This window comes from Penaeus vannamei, chromosome 23 (genome assembly GCF_042767895.1).
Source record: "Penaeus vannamei isolate JL-2024 chromosome 23, ASM4276789v1, whole genome shotgun sequence".
In the NCBI taxonomy this organism is placed as follows: domain Eukaryota; kingdom Metazoa; phylum Arthropoda; class Malacostraca; order Decapoda; family Penaeidae; genus Penaeus; species Penaeus vannamei.
The window spans coordinates 5,001-17,500 of record NC_091571.1 but is presented as its reverse complement, the minus strand read 5'-3'; the positions used below and the strand labels follow the sequence as shown (position 1 = coordinate 17,500).

At 36.2% G+C, this 12,500-nt stretch overlaps 1 protein-coding gene across 1 annotated transcript in view; it reads left to right on the top strand.

Moving 5' to 3' along the window:
• The window catches only part of LOC113815796 (protein TFG), a gene marked incomplete at its 3' end in the record, with an annotated part of 15,661 nt that overhangs the window by 2,574 nt on the left and 587 nt on the right, over positions 1-12,500 (top strand). Inside the window, 5 exon segments of the mRNA XM_070137580.1 lie at positions 9,328-9,438; positions 9,772-9,906; positions 10,861-10,992; positions 11,810-11,924; positions 12,496-12,500. The exon segment at positions 12,496-12,500 is cut by the window's right edge and continues 99 nt beyond it. Coding sequence (XP_069993681.1) covers positions 9,379-9,438; positions 9,772-9,906; positions 10,861-10,992; positions 11,810-11,924; positions 12,496-12,500 — 447 coding nt within the window.

The window sequence follows — 12,500 nt, the reverse complement described above, 5'->3', positions numbered from 1 at the left end:
AGTCCAAGCCCCCACAGCGAACCACTTACCTGCATGGGAACCCAACGTGAACTGTTTGGCGCATGTAGCTCGTGACGTCATGACAAATTTCTTATAAATGCACTGTAGTAAAATGTATTTCTGTATTATAATTTATATGAAATTTTAACGAAAAACGCATTTAGCAAATGGTCATTCCTTAAATGCACGATGCTATCGATTTTACCATATACGTTCCATAGTTTCATTAGTAATACATGGTATATCCATACTTGCACATCGCTGCCCTCTCCCGGCAAATTTGACAGTTATTTTGTTACAGTTCTCATTGTTTGTTCCAAAAGTGAAGGTTGTTTACAGTGCTACTTGCGTTTTCAATTTTTTTCCTACTTTGCGGTGAAATCGATTTGTCACTGAAATCGTTACAATATCGGGGACAACACAAAACTCGGTGAAATACTGAGTGTTACATATATTCACATACATTCAACAGAGTACAGTAGTACAATATTCTCTGATTATAGTAATTATACATGGTAAAATGGGAATATTTCATATAGCATGCAAACGTAAATTACCTAAGTTGATCTACCTTTGCCTTTGTGTTATCATAAGTGTTCTGTTGTGTGTTCTTTGATTATGATAGTTTTACATAGTAAGATTAGGATATAGCATGAGTATATCTTCCAATGTATCAGATGCTTTAAAATAATCACATAGTTCTTTATATCTTACGTTAGGTGTTTTCCTTATTACACGGTCTACATCTAGATTCATCTGCATTTCTTGCACCTTGTAGTTGCCAATACATTCTATAACCTAAACGTATTCTGGCAATAACCATGTCACATTACCTGGTCTTACTTCAGTGCCATCCATAGGAGGGATTACAATCTCTATACTGATCGTAGTGCCTTATGCTACAGCTTTCAGGCGTTTGTGAACTTATCAGATCTATTAGTTCTTCATTATGAGAACTTTTTAATGTGTGCAACCCTAGCAAGAGGCATCCCAAGATCTATATTTACAATATCTTTGCTACAAGGCTCTTTCGCCAATTTGTCTACATGGTCGTACTTGCGTCTACCAACATGAGATGGTATCCATACAAATTGAATGTAAAAATTGTGCTCTCTTGTATAAGTAACGTTACCCTTAATGCAGTTCACAATTTCCTCATCACCATCTGTTTTGAAGGAAGTGTCTGAAGAGCACTTTGAGAATCACAAAAAAATACTCCAGAACCTTTAGACATCAAGTATTCTGTTGCAAGTAGTATACCTGCCAACTCCGTTTGAGTAGTGCTGGCCCAATTTTGTACTCTCATATTAACTTGGTGTTGCAATAAACCATTTTTGTATACAGCACAAGGACAACCAGCTTTGTATCCAGACTGTATGGATCCGTCAGCATAACCCTTGTACACATTGCCCATAGGTTCCAAGTGTTCCTTTACCGTCACCAATGCGATTTGTTTCAACACGCAGTTAGGTACACTGTTTTTTTGCGGTAGACATGTAAAGTGCACAATCAGTGATGAAGTTTTCCATGGGGGAATGGATCATCCTTTTGGTATCTTACTTATGGGGACATAAAGCTTGGTAATGTTCATGCAGAATTTGTGTACCAGTGAGTGTTTGTATGTCTGATTAGGCTTGTCTGCTTGTGTGATATTATGTTGCAGTTGTTTTTGGAAATATGTGAGAGAAAGGGGTTCCCTCAGAACTCTGACCCCAAACAGGGTGCAAATATATATTATTCTATCAAAAATAGATGGTAAGTTTAGTTCTAATCTCATGTTCACTATCCTTGCTGTTATCGGGGCGCCAAGGATAATCCTCATAGCTTCATTTTGTACTATCTCCAGACCTCTTATTTCTGAGTCCTTATACTGCAATAAGTGCAGTGCATGGTAGTCTACAACTGATCTTATAAAAGCCAAGTAACACAGTCTAGCGAGCTTAGCATTGGTGCCATGTCCCTTTCTGACAAGGACTTTCAGCGGTTTCAAACTCTCCCAGACTCTCTTCTTCAGAGAAGTGATCAGGTCTGCATCATTTACATTCACCCTGAGATATTTATACATATGACACATGTCAAGCTCCTGGTTTCCTATTTGAAATGTGGGTAGGATTATAATATCCGGGTTGAGAGCCATTGTTTTTTCAGCAGATATGACTAATCCACACTCATGAGCCCTTGTTGTGACTTCGTCGAGAATTCTTTGCATTCCTTCATATGATGATGCTCTGACACATATGTCATCAGCATAACATATAATAGATTCCCCATCCCCAAGTGGAATATCTGTCACCAATTTGTGCATAAGGACATTGAACAGCATAGGGCTGAGAACTCCTCCCTGTGGCATCCCAAGTTCAAAGGGCTGTGAGGTGGAACTCCTCACTCCCTTGAACAAGACACTTGCGGATCTGTTAGAAAGATACATTCTAATCCAGCTCAATAATTTATCTCATATGCCAAAGCTTGCCAATTGTTCTAGGATAACTTCTCTGTTTGCAATGTCAAAAGCTGACTTAAGGTCAAGAAAAACTGTGCTTCCCTGGATTAGAGCTTGAAAAATACTCTGCAAAGTAATGTTGTATACTACGTCCCAGTAAGAATCCGTACAGTCTGTGAGATAATTTACCTTGTAACCTGTACCTGATTCTGTTTAAAATTATCCTTTCTAGGATTTTACATAAACATGAGGTTAATGAAATTGGGCAGTGTTTATCAGTGTTTGTCCAGGAGTCAGGTAGAATACCTTGTGACAAGCTCAGCCTGTACAGGTGCAAAAGGGGATTACCAGGAACCTGGGCTATAAGGCGAAGGACACTATAGGTAATTCCATCTTCACCAGGGGCAGACGCCCTGCCTTTGCTTAGTGCATTGTTCAGTTCCCACTCACTAATCTCAGCAAAGTCTGAAATGTCGGAATCAGAACATCCAATCTCTATATCAAATTTCCGTGCAATTTTAGACTGATTAAGGTGATTCTTAATAATTGTGGGAAGTGAGCTCAATTTGGACGCTCTAGCCCATTGACTAAGGAGCATATCTGCCTGTGCAAGAGGATTATGAAACTGGAGAATTAGTTGGTTTGCCTGAAAGACTAATTTTTTTTCCAGACCTCAGACATTGAAGTGTTAATGTTAATGCTTTGTAGGAACTGTTCAAAGTGTTCATTTCTAACTTGAGTTTTTAATTCCCGTTGATTTTTGTTAGTCCTAAGAAATTATATAAGGTTGTCACGGGTATTGGAGAAGTTATAAACACTCGTTACTCTGTATTCATTATACCAATCATAGATGCGTGATTTAAAATGGTGCTCAAGGTAAGAAGGAATAGAGATTTTCAGCCGTTTCTGATTTCTGGCGCGCCAGCCCATAGAATTTCAAAGAAGGCGGTTACATCCGTAGAGTTTCCTTGGCCAATTTCAAGCATTTTTTGTGCTAGTTTTACACATTTTTTATCTTTATTCATCTTATTTAAGCCTGTTTTACCCCCTAATTTCCCTGATATACTTCATGCCCTCCCCTGCTAATGGGACTATCAAATCAAGATCGTTGATGGAGAAATGGTACTCAATCTCAACAATGCCGAAAATCAATGAAATCATTGGATTTCCTGCAGAAAATCATTAATTATTTTCAACTTAGTCTCTGGGTGCATCGCTTTCTGTGACAATTACCACAGTTTTATTATACGTCAAGCCTGAAAAATTCTACGCATTAACCAGAGTATCTTTTTCATTAAATGTTTTAGATAAACAAATCTGCTCAACTATGACATACACTTCCAATTGGCAATCCTTAAACTCTGACACCAGACTGTAGAGTATTTTTCTTGCATGGGGACTATTACATTTTTTCATGCGTGGAAAACATCATTTTGTTTACATTTGTGCGGACGTATCTGCGGATGAAAGGTGAAACAGTTGCGCGGAAAGGTCAAGAGAATTTTATGCGTGGAAGATGATTTAAAAAACAACTAAGGATGTGCAGAAAGTTATCCGAGAACTACATTTACGAGGACAGAATTTGACTGAATAATTTTTGCGCAGGGCAGAACAAATTCTACAGTATGGCAGTGACGTACTATCAAAATAAATGAACATCACAGAATTAAAATATAGGCTTACCCATTTCTATATATACAAATATTTGGAGTTGAAAACGATAGTCACTGAATACAGTATTAACAGAAGAATGTAACTAGAATTTTTCAGACTTTCCCACTTGAAATATTCTCTATTTCATTGAAACGAAGGTATATTCTCATTTTAATTTCTCTTAAAAAATATTAAGCAGATTTTTTGGCCAATGCCTGTATTTGAAGGTTTGTAACCAGTACAGTACACAAAGACACTGTTGCCATGGTGACAGTACACCACTTAACTTAACAAGCGCAAGTCTAGTCATCTACAGGGGTTGCTTGAGAAAGCAAGAAAAAGTCAAGATTTTAGGCAAGAAATTTTCCTGCTTTAAACGCCCTTAGTTCCCTTCTCTTATTGGCTGTTAATGAAGGTGCTAAAGAAAGTAGTGTGAGTGCTATTATCTATCGTTTGAGAACATCTTAGAGTAATTTCACATTTTCTTACCATACTTTGTCTATAACTAATATAAAGCACTATTACATTTCATTAACCCACTTACAACAGGTGTCACACACATGAGACACCCTGAAAAGAAAACTTTACAGGTGTGATGCTAGATCAGAGCTTGCGCTTGGATTTTGTCGCCCATAGCAGGTGCTGTGCAGGCAGGTTCCAGGACTCATCCACGCACCAATTTTGAAGCTGCCCGAAAAATATTATATTCGGCTTGAATATGTACTATTGCTAGTAGGTTAATTGGTAATTGTTACCGAGAGTGGCACACCCTCCAGATACCAAGTCCCAAAACTAGGGTATCAGGTGAACCCAAAAACCCAGCAACCTTTTCTACCTTCTGTTTCTTCCTTAGGCAGGGGAGCCAACCCCCTGTACCCCCCAATTATTAGCACTTCATGCCAACTTATAGAAAACTTGCATTGAGAAATCTGGCTCTGTGAAGGTGTTGTGGACATCAGCTCTGAGCGGTACTATACAGCAGATATTTACTAGTAAATATGAGGCTTTTGCAGCCTAAACTATACTTTTCCTTACTCAATTTTTTTGGCTCAATAAAATAGTGGTATCCATTTCCCTCTCTCTCTCTCTCTGTCGTTTTCAGTAACTTATTAATTAATCAAACAAATTTATATGTTATCTAATATTTAACAGTTGATATGATTTGGTGTAACATCATTGTATGGTGTATTGATACACTTTGCCAATATCATTGGCTACAGAAGGCCAGTCACTGTAGTTGCCTGCAGTATTTGAGGTGTAAGTGAGAAAGTGAAATGAATGGTCATGTTTTGTGTGTGATGTGACTTGTCATGTACAGAATTTGTTAAAAAATACGAATGGTGGTCCGGGGGCAGAGCCCTTGATAGGGAAATACTACATATGGCAATTTGAACCAAAAGCTTCCTAATCTGGGGCAGAGGTCCATTCGATTGCAGTGAACTTATTCTCTGCATGGTATTTATTGCAACCTATTTTCTTAATTCCTGACATTTTATGACAATGCAGACTATTTTATGTATTAGAGTGTTTAGCTTTCTATCTGATTATTATACTGCTGCTACATTTTCCTGTAAATGTATTCCAAAGTATTACATGTTGCTCAACTTTATTAACATCTTGCGATGGTATTATCTTAGATGAAAAATGTCACATTTCTGGTCATTCAGTCCATTACAGGCAAATCTTACTTGTGCTACATGGCAGCAGGAAACTGAAACTATACTGGATTGTTTTTTCCATGCATGTAAGTGACGCCTTTGTCAATGTTTCATGGGTAGTATTCGCAAAAGACCTAAAACTGTTTTAGTGAATTTGTATATGAATCAGTCCATTGCAACTTCTCCAACTTAAGCAGATAAATGCTTGTAGACCCAGTGAGAATGCTTCTCTATAATATTACAATAAACTTAGTATTGCAGTATAATTTCCTCTTACCCCCACTAATCTTGGGGAACCCATGGGGAATCGGGGGTTTAGTTGTGGGGACACACCCACTTTATTACCCCCTAACCAAGGCCAAGCCCCCAGACCCACACCCACTTTACTACCCCCTAACCAAGGCCAAGCCCCAGCCCGCAGCGCCCCCCTCTCCCCTAGGGTATTTCCCCTCTGAGTGCAAGCCCATGGACCCTTTTCCCCAAGGGTATTTCCCTCTTGAGGGCAAGTCCCTGGACCCTTCCCCCTGGGGTATTTTGCAATTGAGGGCAAGCCCCTGAATCCATTCCCCCTGGGGTATTTCCCTACCAGGGACACCCCCCCGTCCCCTAGCGTATTTAGTTTACTCTCTTGACTTATCACACCTGAAGTCTTGTATTTTGATATTGGAACATAATTTTTTGCAAATTAGGCACAGTAGTCTTGAATAGCTCTTAATAGACCCCGTCTGTACTGTAAAAAATTACCGTTTTTTTTTTTCTACAAAAATTGTTTAAAGTTGTGTATCCCTAGTCATTGTATAATTTGTTTCACACAGCCATATGACGCAAGGTAAACATTGTCTGTGATGGATTAAACAACAGAAAATATGACACTTTTCAACAGTGTTATTTCCTCTGTGAGGTATAATAAGAAAATAGTGCAACATGTAATACTTTGTTATGCATTTACAGGAAGAGCTAATGCTTCTGTCATAAAGAAAGGGAAAAAATAGTCACAGATACATGAAAAAAAGTTACTAAGGCAAATTATAATTTCAGAAATGAAGAAAATTTATTGTGAAAAATGTCACTTGAGCAATAATTCTGGAATGATGGGGTGGAGCTTTGGAGGAAGAACTCGGAATAGGGAAATACAACAGACTGGTGGAGTCTAGGGGAAAAAACTACTCATCAATATGTGAAGTAACCTCTGCTGGCAAAGATTAATATCAGAGATAAGAAAAATGTGTCAAGTTACCACACCCCCCCACAAATTCTTTTACAATATTCCAGGGAAAATTGATTGTTGATAGAATTGTGAAACTCAGAGTAATAAATTCTGTGAAATACAATTACCATGATCAGGTGTCATACTCCACAAGATTCAAGGGTGCATTACCCTTTCAGCCACAGCACACGTATATCCTTCACTACTCTGTTTTATTTGTTTTTTTCTTATTTCTGAACTTTTATCATGTAGGTTGCTGTTTGCTAGGGAAATATAGCAATCAGGTTGAGTGTCTGTGGACAAAGATGCCAGGTCTGGAAGCTTTTTTGTTCATATAGTGATATTCATGGTAATTTCTTCATATACAAATGTAACATCATTATTTTCTTTTGTTTATATATGTATGCAATGTCATTTCAAATCTTTAAGGAACAAACCTAGACTCAGGTTTAGATTTTTCTACTTTCTTTCCCATTTTTAATTGTTCATATCCCCAACCAGAACCCTTGATTTCCAGGAGTGCCCCCAAGCTTGTTGGCCGGACTAATAGGGATTTAGACTCAGTAATTATTTACATATTATGGTCACCATGTAAATGATTACCATTTTGGCAATAGTAATCCTTTGAATATACTCAAATGTAATATGGCACCCAAACCATGTTATCATTGAATAAGCTGTGAAGGTGTGCATTACCATTTTTATATTTTAACTAGAAAATTGTTGAAAAATGAAGGAAACTCATCATTTATTGTTTCACAATAAATCTGAAAGGGGCCTCCAATTTTTCCTTACATGTCTCAAAAATGTCTACGAGCTGAATTTTGTCTGTGACTCAGTTGAAGATTAAGACAAGTCTGGAAATTGTCTTTATGAGGCAAGGATAACCATAAAGCAATTATACTAGGGATTAATATAATTCTGCAACAGAAGTGATTAAGAAAACTTTGAGGCCTTACTCATTATCAAATGTTAATTCAGCCTTTTTCCTACACTTTTACAGCAGTATTCTAGTTGAAAAGCACAAATGGTGCCGTGTTATTAAATATTTGATATTATCATCATTATAAATGTAATATTTAATGCTATATTTGGGTGGGTGAGGCAAAATATTTTAGGAATGAAGATTGTATTGGTATGCCTATCTTTCACATTTTTTGTTTTGATTCTGTCATCATTCCCCCATAAATATCCCAGTTTTTTATGTTTGAAAAAAAAAATGTTTGGCAAGAGTCTTTAATTTTATTTTGGGCATACAACATTTTGATAAACAAATTCTCTAGCTCAGAATGGAGTCATTCTGTTAAAAACTACTATGAAAAGGATTTTTTGTAGTTTTAATATATATTGAATATGTATAATGAAACTGTAACCTGTATTTCCTTGAAATTGGGAATTCCTAAGGGATTCCCATTTTCGTCTCTCTCAGTTTTTCAGATTATTTTTGAGGCCATATCACAAAAAAATTAAATTTCAAAAAGGGTTCAAAAATCTTCTAGCTACAGATTTCCTCTGTTCAGAAAAAAAATCTTGTGCAGAAGAGATTAAATGTTGCACACCCCTCATGTTATTAAAAAAAGAGGAATAAATAAATAGATGAATAAATAAAACTGTTAAAAAGCTAAGGAACAATTTGATGCTTTGCTTAAGTTTTTGAGATCTTGTAGAGGGAAGAATCAAATGGTATGAGTTTGAATAATCTAGTTCACAGGGCTCTCAAAGTTCTAAACTATAGGCTAGCAGGGTGCAGGGGCTTGAATAGAAAATGCAAGTATGGCAGATTATTATCTCTATCCATTTTCTTTATAATCTAATGTTTAGAAAACAACAGAAATGCTGCTGACCTGCATATTGCATAAAATTCACATTTACAACTGGTTTCAGCAGGGCAGGAAGGGAAAAGTTTATTTTTGGGACCAGACAAAAATAGCTGGTTTCAAAACTAGCCACAGGTGGCTGCTTTTAAGAGCCCTGAGTTCTGAAACTAAGTAGCAGGAAACTGTCTTTTGGAGGTTCAATTTAAAGGAAAGTTCAATCTTCAATCAAAGTGAACATAGTGATATTATAATTTTGTAAGTTTTCTTTGTTATTTCTAAAGTTGTACTTTACATATTTTCATTTAAGTACTCTTAAGTCATTTTTGGAATAAGTTATGATAGTCTAAGTTTTCCAAGAAGGATATGATAAAGCACAATAATGTGATAGGGGGATCATGTTATATTCCCCATGAATGACAGAAGAAAAATGTGCATCAATGTCAGGGGCATAGCAAGAGAACGGCTTGATATAATGCCTGTTTATTATATTCATTAAACAATGCTTACTCTATCATTACTGGTTTATATACTAAAGTCTACTCCTCCTCACAGGAGACCACAAGCATCATTGACTCTCCAGGCCAAAGTCGAGTGACCAGCAACATGAGTGGAGCCGGTAGCAGTGACAGTGGGCTCGACCTGTCAGGAAAGCTTATCATTAAGGTTTGTCCAGAGAAGAATACGAGGGAGCTATTCATGGACAAAGAAACCTTTATGAAATGATTTAGCAAGATGCTAGCCATTAGCAGCTGATATATATCCCTGTTCTCATGTACACACTAAGATCAAACATCAAAGGAAGAAAGATAGATAAATATTCTTTACATTTTTAATGTGAAAAAGTAGTCATAGCTTGAATTTTTTTTTTTTTTTTTTTTTTGAGGGGGAGGGAGTAGCATTTGCCTTCCCATTTTTTGTATACACCAGACTATTGGAAATATTTTTTGAACTTGAGAGAGTTGTAGTAGGAGTGCATCAGTAATTGTTATGCTTCAGGCCCAGTTGGGTGATGATATCCGAAGGATCCCCATCCACAATGAAGACATGACCTATGATGAACTGATCCTAATGATGCAGAGAGTCTTTCGGGGCTCCTTGTCACCAGATGATGACATTACCCTTAAATATAAGGTAACGTCATCTTAATTTGGGTGTGGTTTGTTAGATTAGAAAAAAAGAAAGTGTATATTCTGCATAGATTTTCCATTTTGCAAATCTCCTAAAGTCAACAATATTAAGTATAATGATTTTTGAATTGTGCTAGGTTACCCATAGTAATTACTTTCTTTTAGGATTGCATTGTATACACGCAAATTAATCATTATATTTTCTAACGATCAGTGTCAAAGGTATGTTTGGAGTCAGATTTCTAAGCCACCTGAAAATATAAGTCAGTCATTTCTTCTTCTTTTCCTTCTTCATCTTTTTTTCTTCTCCTCCTCTTCTTCTTCTTTTTTTCTTCTCCTCCTCTTCTTCTTCTCTTTTTTTCTTCTCTTCTGCTCTTCTTTTCTTCTTCTTTTTCTTTGTTTCTTCGCCTCCTCATCATCATGTTTTCTTCTTCTTTTCTCCATTTTATTATTATTATTATTATTGTTATTATTATTTGTTTTATTTTTATTTATTTTTTCTTCTCCTCCTCTTCTCTTATTATTATTGTTATTATTAGTAATATTATTATTATTATTATTATTATTATTATTATTATTATTATTACTATTACTATTTTTCTTCTCCTCTTCTCTTATTATTATTATTATTGTTTTTGTTGTTATCATTATGATTTTTTTCTTCTTCTCCTTTTCTCTTCCTCTCTCTTCTCTTCCTCTCTCTTTTCTTCTTTTCTCCCCTTCTTCCTTTCTTCCCTCCTTCTTCTCATCCCTCCTTCTTTTCTTCCCTTCTTCTGCTTCTGCTTCTGCTTCTGCTTCTACTACTTCTTTTTCTTCTTCTCCATTTCTTCATCTTCTTCTTCTTCTTCCTCTTCTTCTTCCTCTTCTTTAATTATTTTCTTCTCCTTCTTCTTTGTTTTCTTCTATAACAAGAAAATGTATGTTTTGTCATTATTTTATTCTGATTCAATCCACACAGGATGAAGATGGTGACCTAGTGACCATTTTTGACAGCTCTGATCTGGCTTTTGCCATTCAGTGCAGCCGCATCCTCAGGCTCACCATCCTCCCCAATGGCCAGAAGTCAGCTGCCGTGGCTCCTCCCTTCTCAGTTAGTTCTGACACCTTGGTTTAGGGAAGAGTATATCAAATGTAGAATATCACATATTGGTAAATGTAGAATGAAGGCAACATTATATTTTGCAATGAATTAAGAAATCTTTTACTTCATAATTTTACATACATTACATTAGATTTGTATGAATGATACTGAGCATTTGTTGGTATCTTATTCATATATCTGTATAACATTAACCTACAATATGCAATTTGCTTGAGTAAACAGCAGCATTATACAAATTATTAAAAAGCATAATTCTGAAATGCTTGGAATTGATTTCTATCAAAAATTGATAATTAAACCAATGCCAGCAGGAACATGCAATGGTCACTGTAATGTTTGTTAGATATAGTTCCACATACATGGCTCCACAAGTGCAAAACCAATAAGGTGTCAATAAGTAGACTTATGTGAGCTCCCCTTTCCTTGAGTTTTCAGTTCTGTTTTGTTTTCCCATAGATATGCTATTGATGTTGATATTATTATCATGGACATTAGAATTACTGCAGTATTATTAACAATACTAATAATAGTGTGAAATATAAAGAATATTTTCAAAACTTCAGGAAAAGTATAAGCAGGTGAGATAGGTAGGATTAGTAATTGATTCTTTGGTAACTAAATACTTATGAAGTCATCTATGTACACATACAATTAATAGATAAAACTCATAATGGCCGTGGCATGTCTGTATGTGCCATCCGCAGTGGCATTTGAACAGTTTTGAGAAATACTTAAAATTTTCCTCATAACTGTAATGGATTACCAAAATAATGGTCTAATCACTTTCTTTGCATTATTTGACCAGACACTGACTGTCCGACGAGAACTGCGAGCAATCCGTGACCGAGTTACAGCTCTGCTTGACACCCTTGATGTGTCTGCTGATATTGGGCCTAAGGCCACTGTTGATTCTGATACTAGTGAGTACTCGTACTCTTCTCTGAAAATTGTTAACCACCAGCTACTAGTCTTATGGGTCCCCCTCTTTCTTTATCTCACATTTCTGAACACCCTGCTCCTTTCAGTCTTTTCCATATTTGTTGTTTTCCATTACAAATACTGAGTTTCTCTTTTACGGGCTTCTAAGTGTGTAAGTTTTTTGAGTCCCAATTAGAGTGATGCATCATTCTAACCATGGATATAGATGCATTTGCTCCCTTGAAACATGATTATGAAACATCGACTGTTGTCAGATTTTTAGTCTTTGTATGATTCAGATAGATTTTTTTATTTTTTTTTCATGTCGCTTGCAAGGACTTTTTTTCTTTTTTAAGCATAATCGCTTAGAAGTGCACTGTAGAAAAGACATGTTGCTGTTTTGACTTAATGAAAGTCCATAGTAAATATCAGCTGAATCAGCTATTCTATGAACTTAAAGTTATCAAAAGTATCCGTTGTGTGAAACGGTCTTTCAAATCACTTAGAAGGGAAATTATGGTCAATTTAGTCTATTTTGCATTTCCATTATATTTCACAAGCTCATTTCAACAGGTGGT